The sequence below is a fragment of the Sphaeramia orbicularis genome, chromosome 14 (genome assembly GCF_902148855.1).
Source record: "Sphaeramia orbicularis chromosome 14, fSphaOr1.1, whole genome shotgun sequence".
NCBI classification, from domain to species: Eukaryota; Metazoa; Chordata; class Actinopteri; order Kurtiformes; family Apogonidae; genus Sphaeramia; species Sphaeramia orbicularis.
The window spans coordinates 36,162,212-36,179,837 of NC_043970.1; the positions used below are offsets into that span (position 1 = coordinate 36,162,212).

The 17,626-nt window shown below is 38.4% G+C and overlaps 1 protein-coding gene across 6 annotated transcripts in view; it reads right to left on the minus strand.

Annotated features, from left to right (window-relative positions):
- mark4a (MAP/microtubule affinity-regulating kinase 4a) overlaps positions 1–15,970 on the minus strand; it is a 48,756-nt gene extending 32,786 nt beyond the window's left edge. For 3 of the 6 annotated variants that reach the window (XR_003937208.1, XR_003937209.1, XM_030153326.1), the window contains exons 1-3: positions 15,302–15,970; positions 10,422–10,619; positions 9,007–9,060 (exon numbers count right to left, since the gene is read on the minus strand). Coding sequence is in view for 4 of the 6 variants with exons in the window: in XM_030153326.1 (XP_030009186.1) it covers positions 9,007–9,060; positions 10,422–10,619; positions 15,302–15,355 (306 nt within the window). In the remaining 2 variants the exon portion in view is untranslated. The remainder of the gene's footprint in view (positions 1–9,006; positions 9,061–10,421; positions 10,620–15,301) is intronic. The other 3 variants (XM_030153327.1, XM_030153328.1, XM_030153329.1) reach the window with 1 other exon arrangement.
- Positions 15,971–17,626: the final 1,656 nt, after the last annotated feature.

Genomic DNA, 17,626 nt, shown 5'->3' on the forward strand with positions numbered 1-17,626 from the left:
GAAATCATAAGCGTCATTCTAAAAAGTAGAACTCAACTGTATGACAGACAATATAGACAGAATCAGCTGTAAATTGGTTTCCATGTTGATTTAACAGCTGGTTGTCAATCCTATGACAAAGGGTGATGTGACGAGTCAGGGAAGGATACGTCAGCGGATACATGTCTACATTATCACTTCTAAAAGTCTATGTTATAAGTCATCTGCATTACAACACAACCCTGGAGTTAACGCACTAAAACAAGCTCAGTATTGTTTCAATAATCTGTTTTTTTTGTCCATCTGTATTACACTGCAACCCCAAAATTTGCAAACAAAAACAGCCTTTCCCAAAACTTTTTAAGAGATTAAAACATAAGATTGTGTGAACACTAGGTGTAAATACAGCAAAAGTTATGCATTTTAAAACAAAAATGTATTTGTGTGGACGCCTACAAATCAGTTCATACTTCTGTTTTGTTTAATATCAGTGACAGTTTGACTTGGATGTAAATTCAATCTGAAATGATATTTATCATATTCATAAATGTAAAGGGAAGAATTGTTTTTACTCTCCAATGTTAAATCCATTGCAGTGCACAGCCTTGAATTTTTATGTACTGAGATGAAAAAATACACACTGTACAGTAAGTAGGACATTAATGCATCCCTTCATATGTTCCTGACTGTTATTTATTAATCATTTAGGCATGTCTTCATAGCTGGCTCTTGTGTAATCAGTTTTACGACTGAAATTAAACTAAAAGAGACCAGAGTGTAAGTGGATTTATACTTTGGTCCTAAAAATAACAGTATCACTTCTGTCTCTGATATTCATCCAGAGAAGAATTTGCAAGGGTGACAACAACCAAGAACTCCTCTTCAGTTAAAAAACAGAACAACAAAAGGCCCACACACAAATGTCACAAATCTGCAGCCAAAATCAGACCAACTTCTGTCCAACAGCTCTCGCTACATGTGATGTACGTCTAGTCTTTGTCAGAGCAGAGCAGGGGATTAAATCTGAGCCATCTCCCTCTGTTTTCATGTATGTAACAGCCCAGACCCTCGACAAAAGACCATCGCTGCCTGAGAAACAGCGGCTCTCCTCCTCCATATCATCAACCTAAACTGGAAAAAAAAAAAAACCCACAAAGATGGTGCGATAAGCTTTTCTATCCTCTTTTCTCAATCCTCCCCCTCTCCCTCCATTCCCTCCTCCTTCATTCAATTCCTCTCGCTGTCTTCTCCTCTAGCTCTGCCCCAACGTCACTGTTGCCATAGCGACCCAGGTATTAAGACCGGGCTCTTTTCCCAGCTTCTCCAGCTGTGCTAGAGGGAATCTTGGGATACGTAGTGCTGAAGCGCCTCATCCGGGCGTCCTATTAATTCCCTGCTCGTCATGGCAGGGCTGAGCGGTCAGATCCGTCAAAACAATAAACAATCCTGCGGCAACATGTTCGACCCCAGTCGTCATTAACAACCACAAATAAACAGCAAATCTACGATCATGACAGGGAACAGCACACAGGCAACACCAATCCTGCAGCCCCGCTAGGAAAAACCCACATTTTCAGAAATAGAACTAAATTGTCTTAAATTTGAAAAACTAAATTTGCTTGGCTAGATTTCTTAAAGGCAACTTTTCAGTCACAATGGCAATTCAGTGTGCTTTAAATAAATAAACTGAATATCCAGGGTGGGGACTAAAATAAATGACATCAGGAAAAAAAAGGCAAAATGTGAGAAAATTCTGCAATTATCTCTAATATTCTTAAATACAGAAGCTGTACAATTAGTTTCAGTCTGAAAATGAAGAAAACACTCCTACTCTTCTGCAGGGATTTCATGCAAACCAGCATAAAGCATTTAGTTTGATACTGGTTAAATCTAGCTCAATATAATCTGGTTATTAAAACAAAGCTAGATATATTTTCTTTAAATCAGATTACTTTTCTAATGAAAAACATGCTGGATGAGATTATTTTCTGGTTTCCTGCTTGTTTTTTACTTTCTAGAAAGTCCTCTTTCGCACAACTAAAAGCTTTACACTAAAATCTAACATTGAACATAAAGTATATTGTTTCAGTGTAGTTTTAAGCTTTATGTGATTCATATAAATTCACTTGTTTTTGTTCTAAAAATAGATTTCATTCATTCCTTTACTGGTCATTGTCAGTACTACATTATTAAAATGACTGAAATAACTGTCAAATACAATGAATTAAAAGATCAAAAGTGTCATTTAGAGACATGAAGTTTATGTTACATGTCAGAAAAAAAAACCTGATAGATATTTTTATTTTTCACACCTAAAATTCCTTGTATAACCTGCGATTTCCTTATATAAGACATCCTCCTTCACAGACATTGAGGTTTGATTTTCTCATATGTGCTTTCCCTCCCCCTTCCCTGTACAGTATGTCCCCCTTTTCCTCTCCCCTCTACGTACATAACAGACCAGATTATGCTAATATGGACTCTTTCATGTCTTCAGTACTAAGGATTTTCTCCAGCCCACGGGTATGTAAAGAAGCCTCCTATCATCACCGGCCAATTGTAGAGTATTCTCTCCAATCAGCGGCCAATCCGGCGCCTTCCTCGTCAATCCTGTCCGAGATGTTGCACCATTGTCTCACTCCAGTCCATGAAAATCACCAGCAGGAACCAAACTGAGATTACAGATCCTGTGAAGCACTTTAACGCAACGACCAGGAAAGGTAAAGAAAATCTATTCCCAGTCTGAAAACAAGCACCAGAAATATGAGTCAAAGTATTAGGATTATGGGAAAAAAAACTGATCAAAAGGGCAACGTCTGGCTTTGGGAAAAATACAACAATGAGAACATGAAGTAGTTTACTAAAGCCTTGATGAAAACAGTCCAAGGTCACTGCTATCACTGCTTTATAAACAGAGATTGAGGAAAATATGATTTACTAAAAAGGATTTGTCTCTTTAATCACTTTTTATTCTTGGCATTTTTACAGTGGCGCTACTAGTAAAAAGTAGGGATGATCCCAAGGGGCAGCAAATTAAAAAAGCAAAAGCAAAACAACCACATTTGATTCAGGATATCTAGAAATAATAAGGAAAATACTTTAATCTAGAGCTGTAGAATATGATCAGAATCTGGTACATTATAATTTCTTGGGATGCAACAAATGATGATTTTTGTTGCAGATTAATCTGATTTATTTTTTTGTTTTAAAAAATATCAGGAAAGGGGGAAAAATATTCTCAAAATATCTAAAAATGGAGGTTACCGTCATCCGGGAAAAAAAAAAAAAAAACAGAACACATTGACATTTAAAAGGCTGAAAACTGAGGATTTGGACCAATTTTTCTAAAACAGCACTCAAATCGATCATCGAAATTGTTAGAATTAATTAAAAACTGACAAATAAATTGATTTTATCATTGCAGCTCTAGGAATTTCATATCCACATAACAATATATATCATGATCAACTTAATTTCCTGTGACTTAAATACACAATTTAAATCCTGTGCCCATTTAAAAAGGCCTATTCTTTAACACATTTTCAATCATATCCTTGACAAACAAAAGCAGGTTTGGTACCGTGTAACTGGTTTTCTAATTGTATCAAACAACATTAATGCAACTGAAGAAGTCATTCCATAGTGTGTCCAGTTCACTGTCCTCAATGTTTGTTTTTGTTGCCTTCATGCTAATTCACAGCCTCTATTCGTGCCCTATGGATAATGCAGTGTCGCCCAAATTCTTAAAAATGTCACAAGAAGTTTGATTTGCAACAAAGATCAATAACACATAACACAAAACTATAGACTTTTTTTTTATACATCACACAATATGTAGTGTTATCTCATATAACCCTACTTTAATCTATCCTTAAATGAAAAAATGGTTACGATAATACTGGGTTCTTTCAATAAAACAAGTTAACAATCATCATATTTGCCTGATTTGATCCTTCCCTTCTTGGCCACAGATGTAAAAAAGAGATAAAACAGACCTGGTCATTAAATAAAGATGATATTTTTAACTTTAAGTGAATAAAAGCCCCAAATCCGGTAAATATGAATTTAACTTCACTATTTATATGACTGAGTATCCTGAAAAGGCCTAGCTTTAGCTGTGCTGCAAATCATTTCCTGCACCATTTTTCATCTTTTTGGAGGCGGCATTCATCCACAGGGTTTGGACTAGAGGTCGACGGATATGGGCTGATATGATAACAAAAGTTTGGAGCAGGAAAAAGGTGAATGAATACCTAAAAGTAATGCCTAAATAAATAAGTGTGAATAACTGAAAATCAAGCTCAAAATAACTGATAAAAACCGCAGACCATGAAAAGGTGGGAGCATTTTTTTTTCACTTTTCCCCCAAATCAGTATTTCTAATTTAGACGCCATTAGCAACAACTGCAACCAACATCAGACAAGTTTAATAGAACGTCCCATTGGTGTCGATCTCTACTTCAGATGTAGGAAGGGTATTTGGATGAAGGCAACATTTAAAAATAAAACTGAAAGAATTTGTCACAGGCTAAGCTGAGATGAAACTAAGGGCAGACATTGTTTCAGTATGACCATGAATGAATGAAAACTGTACCCTACGAGTTAAACCATAAGCCGATAACTACATTGTAACACTAACTACACTGACTATTTGTGGAATATTTAGCCTCTATTTAAATGTGGGGTGTGAGATGTGTTCCTGGAGCATTTTTTACTATATTGCTTAAAATCCCTTTCACATCCCGATTACAACCAATTAATTAAATGCTCTATCACAAAAATAAAAAAAATGTAGTCACCTGTGGAACGGACAGGACTGAAAAAACACCATCCAATCATTTTAAGCGCCCAATTGAAATGATTGAACGGTGATATGTCTATCAAACTCAACTGCCATTGGTCCCTCCCCCCTCTGCGCATACCCCTCTTCACACATGAATCGTGTGTTCTCAGAGGTTTGGCGCACTTGTTCAGGAAACGAAGTCAGAGCCAGAGCTTGGCTATATTAGTTATATTAGGATGGAAAGTTCACCAGGAAACTGTTTTGTCACTGACATAAATCACGAGGAAATTTAACGTTAGCCAGATAGGTATGAACTGGGGCTGTTCTGTAAGAGCGGGGGTGTTGGAGGAGACTGAATGAGGTATGTATGGATTGGGGCTGGAGCCAGAGCCGGAGTCGCCCGGGCCAGGGCTGCTGGAGGAGGGGCGAATTGTTGCTGTGCAGCACTCGCGAACCCTCGAAAACAAGCATTGCACGTACCAGTACTCTAGAGGTGTGGCTTCAGGGGGATGTCTGAAGAAAGGGGTTAAGACTTCTGAATAAAGTATTTTCAAAATGTAGCCTGCTCGAACCAGTTTTCTAAGATCTCATACCCCACCTTTAACATCTGTTATCAGGTCTCTAAACCCCAACGACTTCTTTTATCACTGATGCATGAATCATATCCAACAGATTCAGACATTACAAGATGTTTCACACTATGAAAAGTGTGTGCTGCTGCCTTTTTAGCTTACCGGCCGACAGCCCGTAAGCTATTGTCATCATGCAGCGTCCGGCAGCGGCATCTGTCGTCGTCATCTGTCGTCCATTACAAAAATTTCAGTCGTCTTCTTCTCCAAAACTACAATTCCAATTGACTTCAAACTTGGTATACAGCTTCTTTATGATCATGTCAACACAAGGTATTGAAATTATTTCGATAATAAATGGCATCTGGATACATTTCCCAAAGCTTTTAATTTGGCCGGTAAGCTACAGGGCCATTGGTCCTATTTTTTATATTTTATACATTAACATCATATTGTTTGTGCTAGGTTTAGCTCAAATTTTGCACAAATATTCCAAACTAGAGCTGTTAAAGGATGGAATATCCCCCTGGATCCCACAAACTCTCAAAGATGTACAGTTTACAACTGGAGTTTCATAAGTAGTTAGTAGACAGACATCAAATAGTTTTGAAGTTCTACTCCAGAAAAAGAAATGATGACAAATGTTATGATGGACAACACAGATGGAGGACAGATTAACTCAGCACTCCAACACGTCATAATAAACTGTGCCAAGATTGGTGAAAAAATAGGGAATGGTTTTCCAGTTATAGTTCGGAAGTTGTGCTCATTCTAGTGGCACCTTGTGGACAATAGGTTGCTACATAGCAATAGGCACCATATTAACACATATTAACACAGAAACAGTAGTGAAAAACATTTTTGCAGTTATCTTCCAAAAACTAAATAAGGATGAACGGATGGACAAAACCGCTGATTATTTTAAATCCCCATCATATATCTGGAGAAATATGAGTAAGTACCTATTATTGTGTCGAAAATATAATTAAAAATGCAATAAGAAATCCACCTTTTGATGATTTTATATAATCTTCTCACTGATATTACAAAAATAAGCAATATTATGATGTTTATCGTTATTTGGACATGAAATGAGTTAAATCTGAAATGTGATGTTGAAATCATTAGTGTACATCCCATATATGTTGTCATGTTGTGCTGTATTTCTTTAATGTGACCGGGCTTCAGACATGCAGGAGAAAACAATGCACTTGATGCTGTTGGATGATGTGATGAAAATGTTTGAGCATGAGATAAACCTGTGATCAGAAGGCCGCGGTGTCAGCCATGTTCAGTCCGGTCTGGTCCTCACCCCTGTGACCATCCCACTGCCTGAATCTGACTCAGACCAACTCTGCATCGTGTTTGCTAGTTAAAAACCAAAGTGTCCACTGTTCTGCTTCTGACCTTCATGCACAACAAACCTTGACCATTAAGGCTCAACCCTCAACATGCTGACCAACAGGAAAAAAGCAGCCAGCCCATCAAAAGCTCCCCTCATGACACACACTTTAGTCTCAAAGACAGCCAACAGAACAACCACTGAGCAGCCCTGAATGCATCGCCCTTTTCTTTATCATCCGCTGCAACATGCGTTAGGAGAAGACAAATTAAATAAACAAACTGGAAAAAGGACGGGTTGGGTGGCCGCGGTTTCCAAGATGAGTCACCAGGCTCTCAGGGCAGCGATTAGCCCAGAGAGAAGGGAGAGATGATCTCCAGAGCAGAGGTCTCCTCTCGCTCCCATCCAGTCCCTAGCACCTGCCAAACAGCATCACATCCCATGAGCCCTCGCCCTATCAGCTGCTCTCTCACTCCTGCCCCTTCAGATGAGGACACAGCTGAGGATAAACCTGAACCTCTCCAAATACCCAACGGCACAGCAGTATTTGTTGAAGTACATCAATCAGGGTAGTTGCAGGTTCGATGCAAGTTTGATGAGGCTACATTTCAGATTTTAAGACCATTTTCAAGGTGTCTTTGGTCGGATTTCATGACATTGACATAAATAACAGTCCAACAGGCCTTGTAGTTAATGTATTGAACCAGTCTTAAGCATGTTTCAATCCACTTAACGTTACAATTCCATTTTGTCTGTGACTAATGTTTCTGCTACTGACGTTCAAGCTGTTAAAGCTCATACCTGAACCACTCCACCCATGAATGATTGTTGGAGTAGTTATACATCAACATGCACAAAAAATATACAAAAATACACTAAAAACTAAAAAATAGACTAAAATATGTATGAAATTTGCTAAAATACACTAACATATATAAAAATGTGCTAAAATATATTAAAATACACAGAAATATAGTGGAGCGTGCTAAAATATACTAAAATACAGAAACATTTGTTAAAATATCCTAAAAAAAAAAAAAAAAACACTAAAAATGCACTTAAACACACAAAAAACATGCTAAATACACAATCAGGGCATCTTCAGGTCTGAGGAAGCCAAATTTCAGTCAGGCATTTTTCAAAGCATTTTTTTTCTTTTTTACCTGAACCCCTCCACCCATGAATGAAGTTGGAGGCTCCACTCATTCCCACCTCCATTAGAATAAAATAATTAACACTGATTACACGTATGACTAATTCTATACAAAGATTAAAAAAAAAAAAAAAGAGCGATATTTATTGTGTCTGTGGGATTTTTACAACCTTTGAGTGTCAGATTTAAGGATTAATTATCCTCCTGAGACCCAGGAAATGTCAGCAAAGTACAAGCTTTTTTTGTTTTTTATTAAATAAGTGCCTATATTGGAAACATCATGATGCAACAGTTTTTAGCTTACCGGCCGACAGGCCGTAAGCTATTGTCGTCATGCGGCGTCCGGCGTCGTTGTCGTCATCGTCTGTCGTCGTCATCTGTTGTCTGTTACAAAAATTTCAATCGTCTTCTTCTCCGAAACTACAATTTCAATTGACTTCAAACTTGGTATACAGCTTCTTTATGATGATGTCAACACAAGGTATTGAAATGATTTCGATCCGGATCTGATTCTGGATTTGGTGTGACTTTGACCAATTTTCCCCATTATAACAAATAGGAAGTGGATTGATCCAATAAATCAGTAAGTATCAATGATATCAAGTTGGAATTTGAATTTTTTACAGATGTGATTGGAATATGACCAAAACATGGGCTACTTCTGTAATAGAATAAATACACATAACTGGCTGATAATAAATGGCATCTGGATACATTTCCCAAAGTCTTTAATTTGGCCGGTAAGCTACAGGGCCATTGGTCCTATTTTTTCAGATGCAGTTTTTTAAAATTTTTATGGATTTTTAAAAAAAATTTTGTGGTGGACAGTTTTCTTTTCTTTTTTTGTGTATAAAGTTGTGAAACTCTTGTCCACAAATGTGGACAGAAAACCCATAGCTGGGTCTTAGGAGGTTATCAATGTTAAAGATAATTAAGGCCTTAATTTAGTACAAATTTAAGACTGATGATGCTTTGCTATCACCATGTGTATCATTGTCATCACCTGACAATCTTGATTTAGGACACATTTTAAGACTTTTTAAGGATCCACACACACTCTGATCAGTGTGACCAAATCATCCTCAATTCAGATTCAGAAAATACTAATATCTATGGATTCCATTAGTATCAGGAAACTGAACCTAAAGCAAAAAAACTCAGTGTAAAAATAAAAACTTACCTTTTGTAGGCTGGTTGGGTTCAACTGAGTTTTGTCGATGATTTTTATTGCAACCTAAAAGACACAAGAATATGAACACCATTTCATTAGGAAAGTGCGACTGCAATTATAGTATAATTTGCCTGTAACTTATAAAACTCTCCATACATGAGGCTCAGATGCATATTCTGCTGATCTCATTGATCTGTATCCAAGAATTCTTTCTGATGCCCTTTTTTTTTTTTAAGAATTCCACAGAGAGCATGAAGAGATTGCTTTTTCAGCAATATCAAAGCCAGTGAATGTGGACTGAGGCCACCGCAAACATTCACTTCAACAAGCTGTAGTAAAGTCAGTTCTGAAAGGAGCGGTTTCAATCCCCACTGAGTTGCATTGGCACAGTTAACACAGGCTGTAATGATGGTTTACTGCCAAATTCTGACAAAACAAACACATTGGTTTCAAAAGCGTCAAAAACACAGGGTCTAGAAATCCTACATTTAATCAGTGCTCCACCTGATCTACCTATATTCACAACAAAACTGTCCCAACTTAATATAAAACAATATGATCCATTATTCCATGATTTACTGTTTTAATCTTATAACTTTAAAGGATAGTGGATTTTTTAAGGTTGATCTTAGTCCTGTAAATCTGATCACTGAGAAAATTATCTTTAACTTTACAAAAAACAGGAAAATGCTGAGCTGAACACCAAAAATTCTTTGACAAATCAACATCTGGATCAGTCAACATCAACCTCAAAGTAAGAACTCAACAAACCTGAAACGTAATACTACACTATAGCAGCTTTAGATGCATGTCATGTTGTGATTATTTTGGTTGAGGATAAAAATGTACAGATCAATAATTAAAATGTCAGATCAAACATACACTCTATAGTAGCATAAAAAAAATACAAAAACTATGAAAAAAGATCTTAAAAAAAACACAGAAAACGGACTTTTGTGATTTTTGCACATTTTACACAGTTCGTCTCTCTGCTTAGTGTTACTAAATTCAAAATATCACAATTTTGAGTGTTTCTACAGTTGGATCAACCAAAATCCACTTATATCTGGACGTACAAATTAGAATATTTTGCAATTACATTACTGCACAAATTAATGTTCTATTATGATTGTGATTTCATGAACTTACAGACATGATAGTGGCCAATTCTACCACTATTAATAGTTTGTAAAATGTCCTATCTGTGCAATTAGTCAGACAAAAATATTAATAAAGTTGTCTCTATTTTCAAATTCACCAAACAATGAACTGAAATGATATCTGTGGTTGAAATGACAATTGAACTCAACAAATGAACGGTCAATATGCTTCAGCGGTGATAAGACCACCAGTATGACCAATGTGTCTTCCATCCCTCTGATTATCTCCCATCACCCCCCCACCCTCAACCCCCCAATCCTCACCTCTCTGCCCGTCAGGATGTGGCGGGCCAGCTTGACCTTGGCGAAGTTTCCCTTTCCGATGGTCTTGAGCAGACGGTAGTTGCCGATGTGCGGCTGCTCGTCGGAACAGGAGGCGATGGAGTTCCTGCACCGGGCACCCAGCGAGCGGCTGGACTGGCTGGTGGCCTTGTCTGAGCGGCTGGCCGCCAGCGACACATGCTGCTAGAGGGAGAAGACGAGGTTAAAAGGAGTAGTGGAGGGGGGGTCACCCACTGGACAAACACCAAGGCCTCCAGGACTGCCTGAACCATGGAGCACTGATGGTCCAAAGAGGAGGATGCAGGCAACAGCCTTCAGCCTGTGCACCAGTCAACATGATGGAGAAGCTCTAACAAACACATGGGTTCAGTTTGTTTTATGGTCAACATTCATACAAAATGTAACATCTAATGTAAATGTTGATTTGTGTGAACTATGTATTTTATAGGGATGCACTGATTCTTTTTCATGTTCTAGAGAAATACTTAAAATGACATTTTAGCCCACAGCTGATGTTACTTTCTATTTTTTGTTTTCATTTATCGCCATTAACAAATACATCATTATGAATTTTAAAAATATCCCCTATTTTTAAGTGTTTTAGCTCTTCATCACATTTTCATTGAATAAAAAAGATTCAAATTGACATATTCATGAAAAAACCTTTAATATAACATAAAACATGAATATCTAACACTGTCATTAGGGAAAAGACATTTAATCGATACACACTGGTCAATACCGATGTCTGGTCGATATATCAGTGCATCCCTAGTATATTTAATATGTCCTTAAATGTGGAATATGACCACACCTACAGAAGCCTTCCTGTGTTTCTGGACACAGCAAGTGGGGATGCTCACAAATAAATAAACAAATGCCAAAATGCAAAAAATAAAATAAAAAAAACAAAAAAACAAAGGAAAATGTAAGTAAGTAAGTAAATTTTATTTATAGAGCACTTTTCACAGACAGAGTCACAAAGTGCTTTATCAATTCAAAATGTCCAAGAAACCCAGATGTGCTGTTTCAGGCACTGAGAAGCTAATTCGTTTATCACTAAAATACAATAAATACTGTATTTTGCTCATAAACGACATGAGTAAAATGTGAAAAAAGTGTGTGATTTTGTAGTGATGATGGTATGGCCTGCTTTAAATGAAAAAAAAAACCCACAAGCTAACAGTTGTCACCAAACTGAAGAGAACCGAGTACCGTACAAACAGTGACAGTCTGATTGGGCAAACATGAAGGTGTGGAACATGAAATTAAAGTGATTATCATTAATTATATCTGTGAAGCCTTAGACAGTGTATTTTTGTGCATGACAATGAAAATATATTTTATTGTTCACCAGTAATGCCAGGTAAACCGGTTTAAAGGTTCAATGTGTGATATCTAGTGACATCTAGTGGGACAATTGCAGATTCTAACCAACCAGATCCCCATCGCCTCCCCCTCCCCCACGTCGGCCACTTAAAAAGAAGAAGAGGAGGTCTTTTCTGAGATGTGAAAAAGTCCAACAGGGTGATAAGTATAGAGAGGATCAACTCCCTTATTCTAAGGTAAAAAACCTTCAAAATGATTCGTATTTTTAACTGATTATTCATTAATGAAAACAAATTATCATTCCATGCCATTTCTACAATTAGATCTGATTATAGACCGAAACTCTACAATCACCTTTGTATAGCTCATCACCAGAATTATTCCACCAGATGTTTGTTTCATCAAAACAGAGGGTTTTTGAGTTTAATGTGAATCCATGCTTCTCATTTCTGGGTTAACAGCTGCTGTCCAGTGGAGCAACACTCAAGCACATTGTTTCCATTTTGGGTTCAGTCCTGTGGATTTCTACGACTTGACTGCGGGAGGATGTCTTCATGCAATGTGACAGAATATACAGATAAGACTTTTGCTGCAATCAGAGGTAGCCCTGAAGCTTTCACAGCCTTGTAAACAGCTAGCTGAGCGGCTGCTGCTGCTTGATCCTGGACCCAGACGCTTCAGAGCACCGTGCAGCAACGATGGAGTCCAAAGCTTGAGTCACAGATAATTTTCAGCCAGGAAGCAGAGCAGAAGAGAAAGGCAGGACAACAGCGTGCATCTCGACAAACAAAGCTCGATGGATTACAGAAGGAAGCAGCTTCTCATATTGGAACAATAGTGAGGAGGAAGGAGAGGAGATGGGAAGACAGGACACTGGACATCAGGTAGAACAAGCCATGAATGCAGTGTTGGATTTATTAGAACATGCAGGAGCTGGAAATGGATTGACTGATTCTTGGAGCGATGGTGGACACGAAGTTAAGCAGGCAAGTATCACATTTAGTCTCAGTTGTCAAAATCTGTGAAACTGGCAGTATCATTTGGAAAATAAATACACAATTCCTGCTTTCTGTCTTTTCTGAGGTGCTTCTCTTCATTTACACACATCGTGAATGCATCGTAGATCATTGTCCTGCAATGTATCAAGTATTGCAGAACTGCCATATTGTAATCAGAGCTGGTAGGTAGTGATACTGATACCTTGAATTCTACAAGTTCCTATACAAAACTTTTTTTCCAATATTATCTTTTTAAAAAATTATGATGCAAAGCCTTCATTCTTTATACATTCAAAGCAGTTTCATTTGATGTAATATTGCAACATAATTAATAACCCTACTTTCAACTTCTTTAACATAATATCACTAAATAAAAATGCATAAAAGCCTTGCATGCATATGGTCTGATGAAATTTACTCCTTGAGGTTCAGTGAGTAACATTTGGTAGCATTTAACTGCAGAAGATGAGAGAATATTCACATTTGTGTTTTCCTTAGTGCATAAATATATTTGTGGTTTAGAACAGGAGACAACCATGTTGCACAAAGCCTGGACTTCCTCTTCTTCTTTTTATTATTCATGTCGTTTTTACAATTGGTGATGCATGTGGACAAGTTAATATCAACCTCAATCACAAAAGCACAAAACAAACAAATAAGAGTCTTTTGCATTTGTAGCAGCCACCGTTGGGGACAGTGAGGCAAGACATGTTCAGTTGGTGGAATTCTGCAACCTTACCTTTAGATGACACCAGGTATTACATATTGAACCTTTAAGCACTGAAATTTGGCACCAAATGACAAGGCATTTTTGGTACTTGGTGGCTTTTGAGCAATTCAGCTGCAGCCATTGAAACCATCAGAGTTTTGTGTCCAGCTCTAATTGTGATATAACACTGAACAAGGTGTGAAAAGATGAAGATAAGTGAAGAACTGTGGAGAGTCTGCAAGAGGAACGATGGAGGGAAGAGTAAAAAATGGGAGCAGATGCCATCACAGTGGTCCCTGGCCTGTCCCAGGCCCTGAGGCATCACACTTCCATCCCCTCAGCGTGCCATCCTGCTCTCAGCTTTACACAAACACATACAAACACAACCATGCATCCTTAAGCCCCACCTTCAGACACTCCCTCCTTCTCCTTCCATCCATCCTGATTCACAGGCCCCACCTAGAGCCGGTTTGGACCCTTCTTGCTTTACAATCTAAACACTGACAGCCAGCACTGGGAGCTCACACAGTGTGCAACAGAGTACAGTAATCCACCAACTGTACGACATAAACACACACACACATACACACACACACACACATCAGACCGAGCCTCACCTGTGCCAATATGGCAGCACAACATTTCACCCTGTTCAATTCATCCATTTGTCATCATCGCTTAATTGTGGAGTGATGACAGCAGATCAAGATCCATTCTAATGGAAGGAATGGATCTGCATTCATAATCAATCATGCCTCGTAAACTCACACACTTATGCACATCCAGATACACACACACACACACACACACACACACTAACACACATCTACTGGCTTAACCATCCCTCTATGCTGAAAGCTCTGCTAACAAACAGATGGGGGGAAGAGTCTTGCCAGAAGTGTTTAGGGCAGAGAAATGACATAATGCTACGACAATCAGTCATGTCACCATTTTGATAGACATATAGATAGACAGACCTATAGACAGACCTATAGATAGATAGATAGATAGATAGATAGATAGATAGATAGATAGATAGATAGATAGATAGATAGATAGATAGATAGGTCATGCAGACTGTTATTCTGTCCGTCTCCCTTGGATAAATCACCTTTGCTTCTTTCTGCAGGCCCCTACTGTTTTCCACGGTGCTGAATGTATGGCGCTGTCTGACACCCACTGACTCTGGGGTTGGGCGCTTTGTAGGCTGCGCAGCAATGGACTGCACATCATTTTACGCAGTAATCCTCCCGCTTCATATACGAACAACCCAGATATTCACTATACGTTTATTCTGGCCCTGTACGCTCTGGTCTCGTCCCACCCAACCAATTTTTGAGGCGAAACACACACAAATACGCACGGACGCACACATTATATACATGCACACACACACAGACACACGCTCACGCACGCACGCACGTACACACAGACAGACCCAAGCAGTGGCAGCATCAGCAGCAAGGAGTATAATGTGACATCACTATCTCTCCACAGCCTTATAATAAGAGGTGACGGCTGGTTTTCAGGCTTTCTGCGCATATCCGCTGAGTGTTATCATATGCGGATGGACTCGTTCCTGCCATCAGTTCTTTCCCTGCGCACTCAAGGTTAGCCCATTTTGAAAGAGGCTGTTCTGCTATAATATCCATCCAATATCTTCAACCAGGGCACCCACTGGAGGGAAACAGCTCCATCCATGAGCCCCCCGTTTGCACTGTGACGCGCAGGGCCACATACATGAGGAGATCTTTGTTTAGGGATGCATGGTTTCATGAGTGCATGCACACACACAGATACAGGCTATAGGCTGGAAGAACACTTACATGGTCTCCAGTACTCCTGTCGTTTCCAGACGGTAATGCAGATCGAGAAGACATGTTGTTTTCTTTCTCCCCTTTTTTTTTCCCTGAGTAAGAATCACGGTGTAATTGCGCGGATAATATTTACAGGCTCCACAGACAGAATAATATCCGCAGATGCGACCCACCGTCCCGAATCAATCTGCCTCTTCTCCAACCGGCCGAGCCGCGGCTGAGAGGAGACCTCTGCCTATCATGGCAGCAACGGATATCTGGAGAGGGGGTGTCCTCAAACAAGCTGCATTTTCCACCGTGCACTTTGCAAAACGCGTCCGATCAGCGATGCAGCAAATGCAATGCAATGCAAACCCCGGGCATCGAATAAGTGCTAAAATGCGGTGATGTTTGGCCGAAGCCCAGCGTCTCTGTGGCGACTCTCCACCCCCTGCCTCATTTCGCCATACAAAACAAACACGGCTCCTTCTGGATGTGTGTCATCTCCGATTGTCATAATACTGACCGACGGGATGGTTCACTTAAACACCGCGACGCCAATGCAACCCGCTCCGCTTTGCAGGAAAACACAGCTTACGGTGCAGCGGAGAAAAAGGCCGAAATGTTCAGAAATCGGTATTCCCGGTCGGTGAGATGCGCACCGCCGACAAGTCCGGAAAGATACGGAACGACACCACATCCGGATGCACTTTGCACAGTAAAAGCATACTAGGGAATAATCTGGTGCCAAAACGGATTAAAACAAGAGAGGCTTATTCAAGAGTAACATGAATATTTCTTTATTTATCATTTTCTGTATTTAAGAAAACTATGGAATAAACCAAGTAATTTCAGCTAAGCATCATCTTTTTATGAGATGCTTTATTTGTTGTTGTTGTTGTTGTTGTTGTTGTTGTTGTTGTTGTTATGCAACCCTGTTATGAATACTAAGGAACCTGATCAAAATGTTTCAAAAATCCTTTACCATTAAGTCACATTCATATTGAATAATCATTTAATCAGATGAGACTTAAGTTACATTGAGTATGTGTGTGTGTGTGTTTGTGTGTGTGTGTGTGTGTGTGTGTGTGTGTGTGTGTGTGTGTGTGAATATTTATGTAAATATTAGTGCTGTCAAATGATTAAACATTTTAAATCAGATTAATCACAGGGTTGCTGTGGATTAATCATGATTAAATATAATTAATTTTTAATCTATATTAATCACATTTCATTTTGCATGAGCAAACAGACACAAGAAAGAAGGGAATATACTGTATATGCACTGTTTATTCAACAGCTTCAACAAAACAACTTGAAACACCTGTTCTGTCTTAGGTTTTTTTCTGCTCATATTTCCATCCAGAGGGCCAATGAGTTGTTTAGCATCTTCAATCTTTATGGGTTGGTTCTGCTGCCTGTCACTACTGCCCATTTGATCATGCACGACAGTAACTCTATTGGACAAACTGCCCCACATGCTTTGCCAGAGACGTTCAGAGTTATTCTGCGCTACAGATGGGTTAATTGCATTAAAATTTTTAATCAGATTAATCATGTTGATGGATTAATGCGTAAATTTTGACAGACCTAATAAATATAAAAGAGTAATTTAAAAGTAGGAGGGATATATATATATATATATATATATATATATATATATATATATATATATATATATATATATATATATATATATATATATAAATTGTGGAGAAGGGGTGGGATTAAATAAATGGCACTTCTTCCCATCCCTTTTCAGGCATGTAAATGAAACAATTGTGTTGTTGTTCTTCTGTCTAAGTCTTGATTGTTGATGATTGTATTACCATTTATGTTTTACTTGTTCACATATATGTTAAATTTCATTGCATGTTAGGAATAAATCAATCAATCAAATCAATCAAATCACATTGATTTAAGCAACTTACTTTGTTTTTTACTCATTTCAATATTAATTTTCAAATATTTGTATCAAATCATACAAAACTATTACAATGACAACAGGTTAAACCCTCATGAGTTTATAGAATCATTAGTGATTATTTTAATAAAAATGATATGGTAACAGGGTGGAAATTAGAGTAAATGGGTTGGAAAAGTAACAGGGAGGGAGCGACATAGTAGTTTTGATTGTAGCTCGTAACATAAACGTGACAAATGAATACTCAAGGCCACAGGAACGATATGACATATGACTATGATAACATGTCAACAAAACTGGATGTGCTGGATGTGGACTGGATGTGCATAAACTGGATATGATCACCCTGTTACTTTAACTACAATACCAGAGTTGAAAATCGATGCTAATTTTATCTTTTTTCAGGAGCTGTGGAATGTAATGTTACTGTT